Source organism: Onychostoma macrolepis, chromosome 22 (assembly GCF_012432095.1).
Source record: "Onychostoma macrolepis isolate SWU-2019 chromosome 22, ASM1243209v1, whole genome shotgun sequence".
Lineage (NCBI taxonomy): Eukaryota > Metazoa > Chordata > Actinopteri > Cypriniformes > Cyprinidae > Onychostoma > Onychostoma macrolepis.
This window is the reverse complement of record NC_081176.1, coordinates 21,130,289-21,150,791: the sequence shown is the minus strand read 5'-3', so window position 1 is coordinate 21,150,791 and position 20,503 is coordinate 21,130,289. Positions and strand designations below refer to the sequence as shown.

The 20,503-nt window shown below is 37.2% G+C and overlaps 1 protein-coding gene across 4 annotated transcripts; it reads right to left on the bottom strand.

Annotated features, from left to right (window-relative positions):
• Positions 1-526: 526 nt before the first annotated feature.
• On the bottom strand, positions 527-20,468 carry si:dkey-172o19.2 (nuclear factor interleukin-3-regulated protein). 4 transcript variants are annotated; one of them, XM_058761056.1, is made up of 3 exons: positions 20,427-20,468; positions 18,077-18,133; positions 527-2,199 (listed from the first exon to the last, which is right to left on the bottom strand). In XM_058761056.1, exon 3 carries the CDS (start codon positions 2,193-2,195, stop codon positions 1,221-1,223), a length of 975 nt encoding a protein of 324 aa, XP_058617039.1. In that variant the 5' UTR covers positions 2,196-2,199; positions 18,077-18,133; positions 20,427-20,468; the 3' UTR covers positions 527-1,220. The 4 variants fall into 4 exon arrangements, with proteins under 4 accessions (XP_058617039.1, XP_058617037.1, XP_058617040.1 ...); XM_058761054.1 differs by lacking the exons at positions 18,077-18,133; positions 20,427-20,468 and adding an exon at positions 17,851-18,005; XM_058761057.1 differs by lacking the exons at positions 18,077-18,133; positions 20,427-20,468 and adding an exon at positions 17,851-17,991 and having other exon boundaries at positions 527-2,137.
• Between the last annotated feature and the right edge of the window lie 35 nt (positions 20,469-20,503).

The window sequence follows — 20,503 nt, the reverse complement described above, 5'->3', positions numbered from 1 at the left end:
TTTGGCCTGTGTATAAATCTGAGGAACCCTAAAAGCTACACCAAGTATCTTTACATTTTTACATAACATCTATATAATTTACTCTTTTTTTTTTTTTTTAATTATTGAATCGGTTTCCATTATTAGAATGAAATAAGACACTTAATTAGCCTATTAAGCAATTCAGTTCTACTGCATACAGTACTGTTGAGCTGAACAGTTGGTCTATTTACACCTTTAAAATTGTCTTTATTCTACTTCACACACTCAACTATATGTACATCCACACACTAGAAGTGTGAACATGTGGTTTGACAAGCCTGAGTTCAATCAGATATCAGACAAATTTACCCCAGCCTGAAACCATCTTCATTGTGATCATGTTTCATTGTGATCATGTTTCATATTTAATCACGAGCACTTTAATCATTCACTTTACAAATAGCCCATATATTAGAAGGTAATAATTTATTAATACGTCTACACAATTACTAGCACAGATGTTTTCATTACACATTCTACATACACAATACTATGAAGCAAATGAAACCATTTTTAGTTTTGTCGTTACTTTGGTTGTGTGTTGCAGCAGCCACGTAATGTTTTTCCTTTAGATGGAACATTATGGACTCATAACAGCTTCAGTTGCTTTCGATGTCATAATGTGTTAGAACCAGTATTTCACACAAGCAAGGTGGATACTAATAATAATTTCCATGAAGCAATCAATGACGTGCCTGTGAGAATATATAGTGCAGATTCCCAAACTTGAATCAGATTTATATGCGATAAGCAAATAAGGGAAATGAGAGTAAAATGTTTAACTACTTTTTATTACAAGTGGCCACATATTTGCAGAATAAACATTTTGATATTATCCAAGTCATGGTTTATCTATCATTTGCTAGGCCATATGGAGAGATCGACTTGCACATCACTACATTAAGCACAGCTAATACCTTAAAGAAATAGTTCACCCATGTCTTTCCCTTTCTTTCTTCAGCAGAAGATATTTTGAAGAACTGTTGTGGTCCAAAACCAACACTGGACCCCAGTGACTTTCACTGTATGGACAAAAAACACAAAGACATTTTTCAAAGTATTTGTGCCCTACAGATGAACGAAAGTCATTCACGTTTGGAACAACATGTGTGAGTCTACAGTTAGTTTTTGGGGCGAACGACCCCTTTTAGCAGGTTATTATCACAATGAAAAACTGTTCAGGCAGCGTTGTTGCTGATTTAAGAGTTCTCCGAGCGAAAGATTCTTCTGAGCTGTCCTGAGATCTCCGCAGACAGCATGCTGTACCTGCTGTTGAAGTTCCACAGGGACCTTGCACCATTACGAGCTCCGTCTGTGTCTCGTAGGGACAGAGGGAAGGACAGCGGCCAGTTGGGATGAAGGGGAGATGGACGCAAAGATGACGAGCCCCAAGATAGCATCTGGTTGCTGTGCTGGGTGGCAGACTGGCTCAACCCAGGCAGCAGCTGAGGAGGGGGTGGCGAGGCCGCAGATGCTCTCTGGTCCGGAAACAGTTGTGGGTGGCTTGGTGGGTCGTTGCTGGAAGAGACCTGTGGGTGAGATGCTGTGTCTGTCTCTACTGGCTCAGCTCTGTTGTCCAAATGGCTAATCTCTGAAGGTAGATTGGCAATTTTAGGAGGCACCCTCAGGGGCGAGATGAACGGAGATGAGCCGCGCCAAGAGTGGTACGGCTCTGGAGCTTCTGGAGCATTACCGGTAGGCAAACCCCACAGGGAAGGCTTCAGATGGGACGCAGTGGGATAGTGGAAGGGCACCATGGGATGACTGACATCCAGACCTCGCCCAATCCCCATGTGATACTGCAAACTCAGCACCTCGGCCCGGAGCTGGGCGTTCTCCTCGCTCAGTGCCATAAGTTGCCCCTCCAGCATGAAGTCGTTGATTCGTCGCTTCTCTCTGGAACGCTTGGCGGCCTCGTTGTTCTTCTTCCGTTTCACCCAATAAGATGCATCCTTTTTCTCAGTAGGAGTCATCTCACGTTTACGTCGTCTGTTGGGCATGAGCGGGTTGCGGTATGACTGGAGGTGGAACAGTCGTCGTGCCAATACGGATGAGCCGGTGAGTGGCAGAAGCCTTCTTAGACTTTCAGGGTCGTCTTTGCTTGTCAAGATCTCGCCTGTGGAGGAGGGAAGACAAGTGTCTGCTAGATGCTCGGGACTTCTCATGGTACTCATTGTTCTGGAAAGATAAAGAACTTTATCAGCTTGGCCAAACCAATACTTTAATAAAAAAAAAAAAAAAAAAAAGTATCACTTTTAGGCTTGAGAACGGCAGAAGTCATAAGTGTTGGTTTTGCTGTACTGGTGATATTAGAATTTAAGAAGAACGCTGCGAAAGCTCAGGATTTTCCCTCTTCCGTGAAAGAACACTATTAAATGCAAGTTAAATTCATTACCACTTATTAGTGTTCATAGTGCAGTTTCCTGTCTGAATGAGAGTAAAAATAGATGTGAGAAGCTTGCTAGCCTTACAAGGAAACGTACTGGGCAAATCCTAATTTTAAATGAGCAAAATAATTATATAGTTTGTGATAAATGCGATATGCTCAGTTAATGATGATGTTTGATTGGATCTAATGCATGCAACCTTGATATGTTCAATTTTTGAGGTCAACCACGAAAAACGATCTTAATTTGCTAAAAGCAAGACAAAAAATTTGCATGTCATTTGAAACCATTGCATATCTGCAAAACTGCATATCTGCAATCAAATGCTGGCTATTCGTTTTGTGACTTTTTTTTTTCTCCAAAAGTGATATGTTTGGAAACTGCCTCAGCGTCTTGCAACAATCCAGAGTTAAACTACGGCATGATTTGCTTTTAAGTTATTTAATGAATTGAGTATTTTAAAATTTGCATAGCTACAGAATACTAAGTATTATGTATAAGTACTACTTTGCAAAGCCTTAGCCGAGGAGAACCGTTGCAAGAAAAAATTGCTTTACCTTACCTTTCGGTGCTGTCACAGGAATGATGCTAGAAAGTGTAGATGAATTAAAGGACCTCAGCTTAAAACTAAAACCCTTTGGCTGGAAACATGCAGACAAACTCCGTCAACCAATGGCAGTCAAGCTGGCACATGTCATCTGCACACATATGCCTACTGCATGAAAGGAGCTATAGTAGGTGAGGACCACATCTTCCTTCCTTAGATATGGAGGCGGAGACTTGTGAACAAGTATCTCAAACCAGTGGTTTGAGTTATGACTCACTTTTTTGTTTGTTCTACTTTTAAAAGAATGAATAAAAGAAATTATTGCTGGCGCACTCAGCATCTTGATGTTTTGTTTTCATTTTTGTTTACGCATTGTCTTCCGTCCAGTGGTTATCCATGCCATTAGCTCTTCATTTTAGTTCTAAACTAAAACTGAAGCTTTTTTGTTTGAATTGAATCTCACGCACCATTATCTGTTCATGACATTTTTTTTAAATGTACATTTTATTTATACATTTATTTTTAATGTCATTGATGCCCTGTGAAGTAACGATCCCACACTTCAACCAAAACTAACACATTAATTAGATTGGCCAAGCATACAGTGTGGATGCATGTTCACATTGAGGTTATTTCTGCCATAATTCATATAGCGTATGCTAGTATGGGCATATGTGTATTATTATGTGTTTTATTACATTCTGCTTTAAATTGTACTAAACTATGATTATAATGTGTAAAACGCAAACAGCATAATTTAACGTAATTATTCATCATTTCCTACTAAACCTAAACCAAATTCTTCAGAAAGCGCTAGTGTCATTCAACCAATTATAAGAAGTTGAAGCTAAGTAAACACCGAAACTGAAGATGGTTAAGATCATGTAAAACAAACTCTCAATTGTGGCTAAAAAGAATAGATTACTAAGAATGACTTGCATGAAAAAAAAATAGAGGTTTTTGCAGAGTTTAGGTATGTCAACTGGGACTGTCCTTCCAAATTTCCGCAGAAATTGTTTTCGTGCTCTAGATTATGACTAAATCTGTGTCGCTATGAAACATAATGCAGGTGCGTAGCTTGCGCCACAGGGTTACACAAACTTATTGAACTTCGACCTGTGGCAGTTCCACTGCCAACCACAAAGTAGTAAAAAATAAGCTAAAATCTTGACTATTAAATGCATAATGCAGGAAAAATATAATCTGATGAATGCGATGTTGATGCATTGTTGCCTCCACCTCATTTATGAGAGTAGTGCTGTGCATCACCCGTGGTTACAAAACTCTGGTTTGAAGAATTAGCCACACTTGACATTTTAAGACAGTGTCTTCAAGAAAAAATGGGCCATGTATCGTTCGCTAAAAAACACAAGATGTTGGTGTTCAACAGGTGTTGGATCATATCTCAGGCTTGGGGTCGCAGTGGTTGCGAAGAGTGTCGGTGGGGTGGCATACTTGTTGGTGTTTACCGGTGACTCATCGAATAGCTGTTGGATCCCTCTGTGATTTTTTTTTCTTCTTCTTCTACTCGGTGACTCATAACGCCACCTCAAAGCTCCACAGAACTCAAATGTTTTAACGTGGGACATTTTAACTGTAGTTCAGATGTACCGTTTTGGTTACCGCACTCAGCCCCCTCACGTGGTGCGAGCATTCATATGTGCAAACACAGTTCGGGCTTAACCAGGTAATCAGTCCTAACATGTGTTTGTTAAAAATGTAGATAAAACAGCACAGTTTTCAAGTAATGGCGCTGCAATGGCGCGTGTAAATGAGGATGAACGCTCACCGCAGCTGGCGCCCATTGAAGTTTGAACTTTCAGGCCTCACCTTTTGCATACAGTTCAGCTGCGTTGTTTGTCTGTACAGTAACTCCAATCACCCCTGTTTCTTTCTCAAGTGAATTCAAACCACTTCCTGTCTCTGAGTCGTCAGTGTTTTCTCCTCACAACGACCTCATTTTAACTAGCCCCTCTCCCGTTTTTGACTCGTTCGTCGGAACAGAAACTGAAGCAGCGATTGCAGAACAGCAGACAGGGGTATACCCCAAAAACCTCATTTGAGGCCACCTACTCACTTCCCATAAAACAAATGATTTTGCTGATATTTTACATTAGATGTTGGGTTTTTGGAGCGCTGATGCCATGACGTTATCTGCACGCCTTTCATTCATTGGCGTATTTAGTTCAAACTCATGAGGGATGTTGAAATCGTAAGGAAATCGTTGTTTAGGGTGGCAAGGATGGATAGAAAGGCCTAGGAAATGGTGATGGTGAGACTGACTTCTTCAAGTAAGATCTGCGGCATTTTGCAAGAAAGGCATCCAGTACAGATGTTTATGTGATGAATTCAAAATTCAGAAATTAGAGCTTCTGAAATCTACAAATTTTGCAAATTAGCTTATATAGATATATGCATAACAGAGTTTGCTGTTGTTCAAAAGTCTGGGATTTTATTTTTACTTTTATTAAGCAACACTTAAGACATTTATAATATTACATCCTGAAGAAAATGTGTAACATTTTCCATAAAAATATTAAGCAGCACAGCTGTTTTTAACATTAATCATAATAATAATGTTTCTTGAGCAGCAAATCAGCATATTAGAATAATTTCTGAAGGATCATGTGACACTGAAGACTGGAGTAATGATGTTGAAAATTCACCTATAGAAATAAATTACATTTGAAATATTTTAAAATATAAAGGTCATTTTAAAATGTACTTTTTCACAATATTGCTGTTTTTTCTGTATTTTTGATTAAATAAATGCAGCCTAGGTGAGAATAAGCGACTCAAAAACATTAACAAATGTTACTTGACCTTTGACCTCTAAGAGAAACCTTTCAGCTTTTCTCTGAGCATCTATCAAAACAAAATGCTCAAAAGTTGCATAGGCCATAAAAATATTACAAACTAACTGTGTTTTTGTAAATGTGAACACACACTGATTTATTTTTAATATCATTTTTTCTTAAAATAGTAAAATTATCAAAACTATAACATCACACTAAAGAAAGTCTGGAAATTATGTCAACTAAGCTTGAGGTGCATTCTGGGATGCTTTTGAATTAAAATTGCAGCTTTGTAATGAAAATGATACATATGCACCACTTGTTTGTCTACACAGCTAATTTCAAGAAGCACCAAATGTGTTCAAACTTTAGACTGATTTAGTGTACATAATTGTCAAAATGAAATATTTTAAAGGTTTTTCTCCATTAATGTTGAGTACTCGGTAACACTTTATTTTGATAGTCCACTTTAGACATTCTACTAACAGTAAGTAACTTTGCAACTCGTTAGAGTATTAGTAGAGTGTCTGCTTAATATATTTTAACACTTTATTTTGATGGGTCCACAACATACAACATACTGACTATGAGAAACTTTGCAAGTATATGTCAACTTATTCTACTAACCCTAAACCTAACAGCCTACTCTGAGAGTTAGTAGACATGTAGTTGCATATTAATGAGAATTAGTTGACGAAGTTGCAAAGTTACTTATAGAATGTCTAAAGTAGACTATCAATATAAACTGTAACCGAGTACTCAAATAGAAATATAACACACAGTGACTACAATACCATTCTCTGCTCTCAAGAAGGCCACATACACGTGTCTACAATATGCAACCTGCGGTTTTGTCTTTTCATGCAATTAAAAATATCCACTGTGTTCTGATTGATTTGAGATCACTGCTACGGTTTGATCGCAAGGTCATGGCCATCAACAGACCCTTCACTAGGCCTCCATCAGCACCTGTGGAATCACATGCGGTGAGGCTTTCAGAGCGAGATATGTGCACCCGCTGCGGTTTGACAGGCTTGGAGTAACAGTTAAACTGTAATGGAGCATTGCCAATAGCAACCTGGTCAACCGGTCACAATGGCTCTGGGTCTGGTCTGGGTCTCCTCTCATCTCGCAAACCACTCTGCATCTGAGAGAGGCCACGTGTAAAAATAGATGAGCTTGATAGGACTTGAGACGCGTTATCTCACGCACACACATGTATGCGCAGTCAAACCTCCTACACGGCCTCGCCGCAGCCCACCGAGTTTTGATAGCCTAAATGCAGGGGCCACCGTAAAGGGTAATCCTTTGATTTGAGACCTTAAAGGGGTCATGATATGAAATGAGAAATATTGAACCACTTTGGGCCTAGATATGGACTTGCAGCAGGAGAATGGATGCTAATTAAGCTGCAGTGTCTTTAGATGCCACTAGATGGAGCGCTAGTTGAAGAGCATTGAAATAGGAGCATGTGTGTTAGCGATCCAATTAAAATTAACAAATAATAAACATTATATATCACAAATGTCCTCGCTGTAGTTATCTGAGAGATAGGTCTTCATTTGCACCATGTACAAGCCGACGGGCCAGTCTTCTTCACACCTAATGCAGTTCTCAGACACTTTTAGCGCTAGTAAACTTCCTGGCTTAAGTTAGATTGTTGTGGCATATCGCTGATGTGTAAAGTTATATCTGTTTCCATGAAGCAAAAAGGAGAAGTGAAAATGATAGATGACAAAGACAACAAGATTAAGGCATAATAAAACATCATCTTCTCAACTTTTCAGTCCGCTGTGAAGAAGCCTTTACATTTGAATATGCTTCAATGTAACACACAACCCTGTTGAAAAAAACAGCATATGCTGGTTCGGTATGTTTTGAGGCATGGCTGCTGGTTTGAGCTGGTTTAAGCTGGTTCTTAGCTGGTCCTAAGCAACTAGCTCCTGCTCAGGACCAGCACATGACCAGCTTAAACCAGCTCATGAAGCACCAGCTTATACCAACTCAAACCAGCAGCCATGCTTCAAAACATACCTAACCAGCATATGCTGGATTTTTCAACAGGGAATGGCTCAAAAAATATCGGCCTGTAGAAAAAACACAATGACAATATTTTGAAAAAAAGAAAAAGATATATATATATATATATATATATATATATATATATATATAAAAATAAAATACAGTATAAAATATATGATAAAATATATAATATATATCTTTTACCCTTTTGACTTGAAGAGTAACAGAAGTTGGCAATGCTTATCGTTCTCTCTTTTAAGGACTGTCTGCAAACTTAGTGCATTTCTGCCACCTACTGAGCTGTATTAGGGACCACAGACATTATTACATAATATAAATTATATACACAATTTTTAATTCAGCTATTTAGTAGTCTATTCTTTTTATAATAAACAGTCAATAGTTTAGACACACCGCACTGCAATTTCTTCTTAAATATTTTGTTATAGATACAGAAATTGTGCATACTTATGAATTTCACATGTGTGTGTGTGTGTATAGTTATTATATATAGATATATACTTTAAATGTACTATTTGATTTATGACACTCCCCATTGTCTTGTGTCTGAGGGGAAAATCTGAGGGAAATCCCTTTTGGAATTGTGTGTTTATGTTTAATTCTGTTTAAGGAAAGCACCTATAATTTTTTTCCTTCTCATGTTATTTCAAGCAGTTACGCAATAAGTAAAATTCTGTCTTCAAGCCTAAATGTTTACGTTACGCAGGACCATTTTAATCTGCACTCAAAAAATTATTTTTTTGCTTCTTGTTCAGTTGAATGAATTAAAATGAGCTGAAGTAACATGATTATTGAAAATTTTGTAGCCACTTAATTGACCCGTCGCAGGGAGTTTGATTGACAGGTGATCTGGCCAATCATAATGCCGAATTTGCCATTTTGTCCGACAAACAAACCAGACAGGAGAGTAGATTAACGTTAGTTTACTTGACCTTGACTGAAACAAGATCACTTCTGATGTTCATTCATGTTTATTTTGTGCTTTAACTAGTAAATACGAAAAGATGATTGGTTCTTGAGCTGCTTGAAATCTTTTGCGACACATTAAAGAGCCACAAAATGGTATTTATAGTTTGAATTTCTTACAAAATGCCAAAAACTTTAAAACTGAGACTTTGTTTCATACCAAAAGTAACCTGCTTTGTCTTGTGAGAACATGGTGTGTGGCATGAGAGCGCCATGGCTCACTGGATGCAGCAACAATAACGAATGGGGGTGGCTCTTTGCTAATTTCATTGTTTTCACGCTATCTAATATATTCAAAATCGAAGTTTACATAAGCACATAATGTTGACATAAACTGGACAGTGAATCTCTAATTCTCAGCATGCTTTGCAAAGGACTGCATTTGGAGAGTAAATTCATGTTAAGTGAAGTGATGTGACGTGGGGCCAAGTTTAGTAACCTATAATCAGGATTTGTGTGCTCTGCATTTAACCTATCCAAGTCCACACAGAGCAGTGGGTGTGTTTAATTAAACCTTTTAACCAATTAAATTAAGTAAGAGTAATGAATTAATTTTTAAAATGTGTGTAATCTACAAAGAACATAATACAGAATGTGAGGTTGCATGAACAAATCTGTACAGTCACTAAACCGCTGCACTGGGGCAATACAGTCAATAAAATGAAGTTATGAGTTACGGTCAGAAATGTTTAGTGGGATTTTGGGGATTTTTTGATCATCCGCTAAGCAAAAAACAGAATGATTGGTTAGAAAAACAGCCTGAGTAAAAACTGAAGGCTTAGTGATGCAATGCACTTAACTTGACCTTTCATTTGCAGAGTGATAAACAAATTGTACATAATATCAACCATGTTTATTCATCAAAAATGCAATAATTAAATGTGAAAAATAACCTTTTTATTTGTGAGATTTCTTATTTTGTCCTGTCATATTGCAGAAGGGTTAATGAAAGAGACATGATGCTAACATACTGTATATGAGACTTATGCATTACAGGTTACATGAATGAGAATTGTACTTTACCTGGGTGAGAAGAAGAGGATGTGATGTGACATGTATTGTCACAACAATACATAGCCTACTTGAAAGTGTTAACACATCTAAATAATCCAAGTAACATTCTGTATAAAATCTGTATTTTTAGTTCACAAACAGCATATGAGATTCTCCATCAACTGTGGGTCCAAAATATGAATCATATAGACAAGCATAATGTGGAAAATGAAACTTTTGAATGTCGTGAGAGCTCGTCTTTAACCCTTCAGGTGATTTCAGGTGGGAAGTTCAGGTCAACAGCCGCTTTGAGTAGTCGTGCTGCAAATCTTTCCGATGTTTGCACCGGAGCCGTTAATTATGGTATAACTTTAAACTTTTTTTAGGTCATACTGACCTGGGAAAGTCACTAAATTATATTTATCAAAAAATACTGTTCCTAAAGTGTTGTTGCCATGGTGTAGAGATGCAAAAATACCCCTGACCTTTCTTCCCCATAACCTGCTAACAGTTTCAGTGAGCGGAAAACGCTTTCATAGTTCTTGTTGTGGTCATGCAGGTTTGAGGGTTTAATTTTCCTAACTGTGATAAAAGGTTTTACATGTCTAAATGAGAAATATGACGGCATAAGTTTCCTATAATGTTGTTTTCATGTCAGTTTGGATTGACTGATATTATAGTATAGCAAGCATGTCATACTTGCATGTCAACTTCCCTTTACATGTCAACTTCCCAAAAGTGTTTCATGTCAACTAATGTTATAAAATGAATATTACAAACCATGCTGTTTCTTTGAAGACAAAAAGGATAGCTTACTTCTGTTCTTTCTCAGCATTTTTATGTATAACCTACAAATAAAATTGTTATCATCATTTATAAAAATTAAAAAAGTAAAGTGCCTTTTACAGAATTTCTCAGATGTTCACAAGCATACATTAGGCATTGATTAGACATACAAAGGAAACTTTTAGTCAATAGACTACTTTCTATTCAGCAACCACCATGGCACGGCATGTCACCACACACTAATGGCAAATTAAAACCAAGTTTGTCCTCATGAATCATTTGCGTAGTGCCTAGTGGTTAGATTACGGTTACAGGGGGTGTGAAAATATGCTGGTTTGTGCATTGTGTTTCATTCAGTCTGCTCCTTTATTCGCCTTGGTTTATCGAAATTGTGCTGCTCCTAAATGTTCTGTTTATACGTGGGTTTAGAAATCCTGTCGTTGGTGTAGTAAGTGGAATTGGAGACCTTTCATCCGTCACAACCTCAACCAACACTATTTTCAGATAGAGCTACAATGTTGTTCTGTCAGTGAACCCCACAGTCTTTACTTTGGATAAACATATGTGGGTGAGAGCATCTCCCTCTGGCCAAACACTATAACTGATTGATTTCAACTGACTGATTCTTCACACAGTATTGAATGCAATTGCAAATAAATAATGATGCCACAGATATATATATATATATATATATATATATATATATATAATTTGAGTAAATATCTAAACAGCCTGAAATGATATGATATTTCAATTTAAATGTCTGTTCTGGGAATATGTAACTCAATATTACAGGTTTTTAAACTATACTGTAACTTTTTGATGTCATGATAGCTAACGCTTTCATCTCATTGTATTGTGTTCATTTAGCAAAATCACTGCTGAAGTCTGTTGCAGATATGACATTCATACATGCATATAACTATGGTTGCAGGGCCACAGTCAATTCTACAAGGAGGAGCCATGCTATAAAAGTCCTGCCCAAACCACCACAGACCCAACTGCAAACACACAATCATGAGACCACACACCATCAAATGAGCAGAGATGGGCATAAATACATCAACATGTATTTAAATTAAAAATACAAAATACTGAGTGGAAAAATTTATTTAAATACAAATACAGTATTTTGTATTTTGAAAATACACAAAATACATGTGAAATTGGCCATTCAGTGAAGTAACACTATTAAGGTCCGTTTACACCAAGAATGATAATTATAAGGATAATTATATTTCTGTCAGGACCACTATCGTCAAAAGATAGATACTTAGCATAAGGTTTTGGTTTGGCGGTATGGTTCTGTTCTGTGCAAAAACTCCCTGCCGATCCATGCAGCCTGTCATGAATGAGCAGGGAGAGCAACAATAATAACCCCCCTAGGGTAAACAGAACAAAACAAGCAGATATCATTAAATGTACATAATGATATTTAAGTGTATTTAAGTATGATTCAGCAAGGAATATCAGAAGACAAGTCCTGACTGCGAAAGGAGGAGTTGGGGATGGAGGAGGGCGATTTGCTCCTGAGCAAGCGGAAAAAGCTGCTGATTGATACGGAAGAGAGCTTATATAGGAATGCCGCGATAGGTGTTGTATTCCTATAGGTAGATACGATCAGCTGAGAATCAGCTTGACTCACGTGACCTGCCAGAACTAACGCTAACGCTTCATTAGTGTATTCTAAGTATACAATGCAGTTGTGTCATCTGTCAATGCTCAAGCTCAAGCAGAAATAATTCTGATTGGCTGTCAATGTTTTTATTATTCATAATTTTTTGTGCAGTTATGGTTATAGTTGTGGTGTGCTATCTGCTATTCACTTAGATTTAGGATGTACTCTGATCCATGCTTGAGTGCGACTGACCCCCAAAGTCACAAGTGTGACGGTTCATTTAACCCTTGAAGAGGTGGCTCGGGTGTGGTACCCATGTAGTGTGACCGCTAACTGCGCCGGAGCAACAGTTAAATTTTTGTATGTGCTATTATTATGATAGCAAAAAATCTTTATTACTACTTGGATATCACACTTTCCAGTTAATTTAATTTGAGTACATTTAGGTTTAGAATGGGTCTGGTTCTCATCTTATTGATGAACAGGTATTGTAGTTTGCGAGCAAAGCTGCAAATTCCACCATTAACCTCAGCTGCCTCTGTAATAATCCTCTGATATCTGTCTGTTAGAGAAAGGACAACTGTGCTTGGGTTTTAGTCAAAAGCAGCTGTGCCTAGTGTGAGTATGCCCTAGAACAATTTTTTGAACTTTGAATATCTTTATTATTAGCATTATAGTTATCTTTGTCTTGGGGTACACACACACAGAAAGCTCCTTATTACTCATTTATCCATGTTTCTCTATCGCGCTGACGTGTCAATAGCTCCTGCCCACTAGAAGCTCCACAGATATATTTGCATACCACGATGATATAGAAATGATATAGAAAAAGTTCAATCGATTTACACTTTATATCATCGCCGACATATATATATTGTCATATCGCCATAGCAAGCAGTAATGATTAAAGTTCAATGAACACATTTGACTAACTAGTTGATAAAACCTAACAAGACTGACTAGTGCTAATGCAATGTTCCCCTTGCTAGTGCTGTTTTTAGGTTGAATGGGTTGCAACCTGTTTTTACCTGCTGGGACAGGAATGCTTTTTTTCCCTCAAAAGCAAGATCACCTTGTTTTAATGTTAAAATCATGCACATAGTAGTGCAATAACCATTTCAAGCATTTTGTACGGTTTATACACAGCAAAACAACATATATTTGACTGAAAATGCAGAATCATCAACAAGCTAACTGTAAAGATAGCACTGTGAATGATGATATAGTTGTCAACAAATGGGATGCTACATTTTATTCAAAATTAAATATCTTAAATATCTACGATTTTGGCTTTAATAAGATTTTCCCAGGAAACCTGGCGCCCTCCATGATTCCTATTCTTTCCAACAGCAAAGCACTTGAATGTGACATGCTTGTAATCATGACTTCTGAAATTGGAAGTAAAAAATTTTGATAGCACACGAAGGCAGTATTATTCCTTATTTCCTTACAGGAATCCAGAAAATTACCCAATTCTAGATGGAGTCCAACAGCTGCAGCTCACATGCATGAAAGTGGCATGTTTGAACTAGTTGATACAGGAAATCAGTAGTCTAATAAAGAGGTTGATTGGCAAAAAGTATTTTACGTATTTTGAAAATACAAACATACTAAGATTAAATGTATTTAAATACAAAATACATTTGATTGTTTTCAAAGGTTAATACAAAATAGTATTTTGTATTTCAAATACTGCCCATCCCTGCAAATAAGTAACTAAAAGCAAACTTATTAAGAAATGAACACCTGAACATAAATCAGCGTGATATGAACTACCTAAAATGATGGAAAACATAATTGGGAAAAATCAATATGAAGTGTAATTTGATTGTTTAGTTTGGCTCACATCCCATTCGTTTACATGAAGAGGGCGGAGTTAATGACTTATACTGCAGCCAGCCACCAGATGGCGATCGAAATATTTTATCTTCACTTTTCAGGATGTGTTCGGAACATTGCATCCAAAACGGCATACTTCCCTATTATATAGTAGGTAAAAAACAGTATGTGACAAAAGAACATACGTCTGAATTCACAGTACTCATAAAAGAGTAGTCAAAAAGTACCCAGATGACGTACTACTTCTGGTGTGATTCTGAAGTGTGCATACGATGGACACTTCAATATCCCATGAGGCCACAGGAGGGGTTTATGAATGGCAGTGACACGACACGACTGACGCTGGTAGGTCACGTGATTATATACTATATAGAACATACTATGTTTGCAGTCACAATGTAATTACTTGTTCAAAAAAGTACCTGTGCGATTTCAGACGCATATGCCTTGGTTCATGCTTTTACCGCCCCAATATTGGAGGATGACTTATGTATAGTCGCCAATAGAAACAGATGTTAATGAGGAATCTATGTATATAATCTGTACTTGCATGAGAGTACACAACTCTCCCATACCATCAGGTGGCAGTAGTCTGCATTCGGCGAATAGAATGACAACAAGTGTCTTTGTGTTCCCTCAGCCAATCAGAGTTCTCGTTCTCATCGACGAGCTCCGCCACCAATTCAACATGGAGAATTGGCCAGAAAACAGCTGATGGCATCCTACTAGAGCCAACAATGCAGAAAACACTAAAAAAAGCTAAAAGCCAACTGACGCTCAAAAACCACCCAACATTGCCTGATGGCCGACCATCAGCTTGGTGTGTGCCGAGCTTAAAAAGGGATAGTTCACCTAAAAATGAAAAGTATCCCATGATTTACTCACCCTCAAACCATCCTAGGTCTATATGACTTTAGTATTTCAGACGAGTATAATCAGAGTCTTATTAATATGTCCTGGCTCTATCAAGTTTTATAATGGCAGGAATGGGTGTTGAGATTTTGAAGGCCAAGAAAGTGCATCCATCCATCATAAAAAGTGCTTCACACAGCTCTGGGGGGTTAATAAATGCCTTCTGAAGTGAATCGATACTTTTATTTTGCTTCAAAATCTCGACCCCGCCATTCAATGCCATTATAAAGCTTGGAAGAGTCAGGACATTTTTAATATAACTCCGACCGTACCCGTCTGAAAGAAGAAAGTCATATACACCTATGGCTTGAGGGTGAGTAAATCATGGGGTAATTTTAATTTTTGGGTGAAGTATCTCTTTAAGACAGTGAATTCCACTCATTTAACTGAAGGGGGGGTCCAAAGTTGCAAAAAATATACAAAATTACATACAGTTGCTTACAGTTTTAGGTTTATATTTAAAAATTCCAAGGATGTTTAGATATTTTACAGAAGAACAAAATGTTGTGCAGTTTTATGATTAATATATTTAAAAAGTATTTTTCATTATATTCTTGAAATGATTATTTCAGTCATTAGAGAAAACTGTGGAGAGATTATTGTCTAATTGACTCATGATGGCTGTCTAATGTCTTAACATTATCATTATTCTTCCAACTGCAGAGACTCCAAGTTCTGTCAGGCCAATTCTGAGCTGAATGGAGATCAAACTGAGAAACATGGGTAAGCAAAGACTAATCTAAAATTCTCACATTTTTAACTTAAAATTTCCACAGTGTAGATTTCGCTCTGGCTCAGTTCAGCTTCCTTCGCAGGCTGCTGCTGGTACACGGGCACTGGTCATACTACCGCATCTGCATCCTTCTGCGCTATTTCCTCTACAAAACCACTGCTTTTGCTCTGGTGCACATTTGGTATAGTTTCTACAATGGCTTCAGCGCTCAGGTAGAGCAACTAGGTCACTTAATTCACTTTACACCCACCGACTCCAACCACACTGCAAAAATATCTGCCATTACAGTCAAACTGAGATACGTTTGAGATGTACTGTAACATGTTTGAAGGAAGCCAGATCATCATCAGTAATCAAGATTGAAATCCAAGCGCGATGACTGAGACCGGATAGGCTGTACAAAATTATGTCTGTCTTGGGCAAATTTGTCTAATTGTATGATTTGTGGACATAAAAAGATGATTTGATTTGGTAAGTTGTAGTTTCAATGACATGATGATGAAAAATAAAACCTTATTAAGCAGTTTGGCACAATGTTGCATTATTGTAATTTTTTCATATATTTTTAAAATATTAATGAAAATAAACTTCCTCATTATAAAAACTCATTAAGAAAAGTTATTGAAACTAAATCCTTATTAAGTAGTTTAAAGTTTGCATAATGTTTTATTATTGTCTTTTCTTCTTCATCATCATCATCATCATCATCATCATCTTTTTTAAACAAATCTGCTTAATATTTAAAAAACTTTTGACTTCTTTATGACAAAAGCAAGGCTAGTTAAAATGCTATGTGGTGCAACCAAAAATGTAACAATATTTATACATTAATAGTTCTTAATATTTATAAACTTTTCATCATGTTAGTATAAATATTTACATTTATATAATTGAAAAATATTTGTTAATAAATTAAAAGCCTTATCAGCGCTGATAGCCTTGTGGGCAGTGTACTGACATACAGCGCCGTTGCGCTATGGGTGTCCCGAGTTCGAATCCCGGCTCGAGGACCTTTTCCGATCCCACCCCTCTCTCTCTCCCACTTTGCTTCCTGTCAACTCTAAACTATCCTGTCACAATAAAAAAATGCCAAAAATAAATTTAAAAAAGCCTCAATAAAGAACAAATTAAGTAGTGTGGCAAAATGTTTTATTTTTGTCATTTCTGTTACTTTTATTGTAATTTTATTTAAACAAAATTGCTAAGTGATTATTAATATTTGAAAAATATTTGATACTTTATTACATGGCAACGTTAGTTCAAGTTAACTGCTGTGGTGCAACTCACCAAAAATGTTAAATTATTTACATTGTAATAATTCACAATATTTATAAAACAGTGTACTTTGCTGCCGTACCATGGCGCAGTGATATTACGTAGTGCCTGAAAGTAGTCCCCAGCTATATTATAACTAGGTACCTAGCTGGGGACTACTTTCAGGCTCTGCGTAATATCACTGCACCTGCTGCGGCCATGGTACGGCAGCAAAGTTCCTTGATTATTACGCCGGAATGAGAGTATAGTTCATAATCATATCAGCCTAGAAAATCGCAACTTTTCATTTTCTGCCGGTCTTAGTACACGATATAACTACAGAAGAGTCAAGTTTTAAATAGGACAAAGATCGAAACTCTTTGGTCATTTTTGAACGCGATGCTACTGGTCTAATTGGATTCAATGATCTATGCTAAGCTATGCTAAAAGTGCTATCGCCAGATCCATTCCAGAGATCAGCTGAATGGATTCAAAAACGGTAAAACTCAACTTATTAACTCTGGGGGAGTTGGAGAATGAGCCTATTTCCAAAAAAAGTGGAGTGTTCCTTTAACATACAGATCTTCGCCTGTGCCTGGGAATTTCCACTGTCAAAGTAACTTGATTCACAAACCCATTTGATTGCATACTTAAGTGAACATGATCGACGGCCACAGCATTTACATTAGATGGCATGCAGCATCTATGCAAAAACTGAATCAAGAAACTCATCCCAGTCTGGAAATTTGGTTTCTGGGTTAGCTAGGTTACAAGACCACATTTATTGTAGCATTGTAGCATAATTAGTTTAGTGTAGTTCTTTCTATCCATACTTACTCATGTTTGTTTTCTCAAACCTCTTTTCCTTACAATTGTCGTGAACTTGCTGAACATATTTCCCTACCTCTCTTCATTATTTTGTATAGTACAGACAGAACACATGAAGTTTGGCTTACTGTATTTGTGCAGCTGTCGTCATCTCAATAGTCAATTTCCTTGCCACAATGCTTTAGCATGTTGTAGTTTTATTAGCTATTCTCACAATGTTTCTTGTCTACATACCACATAGATCCACATATGAATAAACTGAGTTGCAGTTGCGTTTTTTGTAGAGGTGCCTTACAGCGATGTTCATTTTATATGGTGTTTTGCTCAAGGGAAAGGTTTTAGAAAGTTAATCACCAAGAGTTGGGTTCCCCTGCAGCGCCCCCAAAGGACAGGAGAGTTACAGCAGATTGTCTGAAGAAAGAAGAAGATGAATTGTGGTATTAGTAATTATATTGATAATTAATGAGTTAGCAAACTCATGTACCATGGTTAAAGGTCAAGCCAAGGATGTTGCATTATGGAATATAGTATTCCTCACAGTGATTGTTTCTTACTGCACATTCAGGCAAATCTGGTCCATGTAGGCAGAATATTTGCATATTGTGCACAATGTTGACACTGCATATGCAATATAATACGAATGCTATTCTGAACACATGCAATCATGCTCTTTCCATGAATTATAGAACATCCCTCTGATTCAATAATAACACACCCTTTATGCTGTTTTGACAATAAATGACTCTTCTCCAGCAGGATGTTTTGATGAAAAACAGATTGTTTTATTTAGTTATACTTTGACATAATATTTTCCAGTGATTATATACAGTTTTTTTTTAACGTTTTGCTAACATTCCCACTAAGTTATGAAAATGTTGTTGTTGATGTTTTACTGTTCTCCGAACGTTCAAGGTGTCCAGTTTTAAACTGTTTTAAAAATGAAATGTTATGGTGACATTATTTTATTGTTTATCATTGTTATTAATTTACTTTTGAATTTTTTCAATTTACTTTTTACTTTTTCTTTGAATGTTCTTAAAAAAAAAAAAAAAAAACATAAATAATATTTTTCTGCTAATGTTTTGAGAACATTATTAAAGATAAGAAAGAACAGAACAAGCGTTCTGTCAAAGTTACAGGAAGGATGTTAGCCAAAGTTCTGAGAAAGCTTCCTGTTAGCTGGGTAGAACATAAAAATCTGTTGCCATTGTAATTGTATTTTCATTATTCATTTAATCTTAGATTTACTAGTAATTACCTCACTAAACTGTTTTTCTTTCAAATTATTACAAGGCTCTCTGAATACTTGATTCTGATAGTCACTGACGATTCCGAGGTGTTATTCCCCGATAACAACCGGTTAAACACAGGCTCATCCTGACTACTAGGAGTCATCTTTCGACCGTTAGTATTATATTATGATCAAAGTTTCGTGTCTAATTATTTACTTTTGTGGTAAACCGTGTAATAATCTGTGATAACAACCAGCGGCATATCGCGCTATCCAGCGATCAAGTAGGCTTAATATTTGTCGACCATCGATCCGCTGATCCGGGTCCCTGAAACTAGCGCCACTACAAAGGCCCGTTCACACTTACGGTGCGTTTCCACTACAGCGTCAAATCGTCAAAAATTTAGGGCAGAGCAAGCCTCTTAAATCAACGCTTTCGTTTTCGATTCATTTCTATGGAAGTTGAGCTTAAACGCTCGCGCGGTGTATTATAGGATTGAAAGCGGCGCGGAGAGAGCGGCTGAGAGCGTCAAAAATGTTGGGCATCGCTCGACTTTATGCAAATATCGAGCGAAAAACGCCGGGTGACAACCAATCAGTGTGAAAAGAGGAAGATGAAACGATATAAACAGGGTGTAAATTGTTTTTAGAGGCGTGGTCTGCCCTAAATTGGCCCAAAGCAGTGGCGTTGTAGCGTTTCCAGCAGGACTGAGCGCAGATTTGACGCTGTAGTGGAAACGCACCGTTACACCCTGTTTGCGTTTCATCTTCCTCTTTTCACAGCGATTGGTTGTCGCCCTATACCCTATGCAATTTAACTGATGTTTTTATGATTTCTCATTTATCTAATTTATTGTAACAGAGGGTGTTTTTAGCCATGTCTATGTAAAAGTCTTTTTCAAACAGCAGGTGTTTTTGACTCACTATTTGCAAAAGAGCTTGTTTCATTCATCATGAGTTCAAGGTGGCCAGCTCAGTATAGGAAAAATGTGCTACTCAGATGACTGGGTTGGCATTTAAACATGAATTAGCATCGTGAATCTTTCTGTCACAAAAATGGGAAACAAAACGCACAAACCTGCAAGACCACAATAAGTAGGAAGAAGAGATTCGCTGCTCGCTGGAATTTGCATAAAGTCGAGGAATGCCCAACATTTTTGACGCTCTCAACGCTTTCTCTGCGCCGCTTTCAATTAATGCACCGCGCAAGCGTTTAAGCTCAACTTCCATAGGAATGAATTGAAAATTTTGCATTGAATTGCATTGTTCTGAAAGTATTTCCAGCAATATCGTTCCTCTGTTGATAGTTGTGGTGGCACTCTTTTGAATTTATCGTAATCAACTTTGTACTTAATTATGGTCCTTACACCACAGACATTCGTTCTGGAAGGGATCTAATGAGGCCTAGATATAAGCCTATTGTTTTTCATAGATAGGCTACATTAAAACACAAACTGCTTTCCCTTTCCTGACCTGTTCTCTCACATTACTCGTCGTTTTTTCTCTTCTCCTCTTATTTTCCCACCTGTGCTGCTGCATATCGAGTTCCA

Coding starts and splice junctions, on each gene's coding strand:
- si:dkey-172o19.2 (XM_058761054.1), bottom strand. CDS start 17,873: ATGACGACAGCTGCACAAATACA. Junction 2,200..17,850: donor ACGACAGCTGCACAAATACA/GTAAGCCAAACT, acceptor TTATCTTTCCAG/AACAATGAGTACCATGAGAA.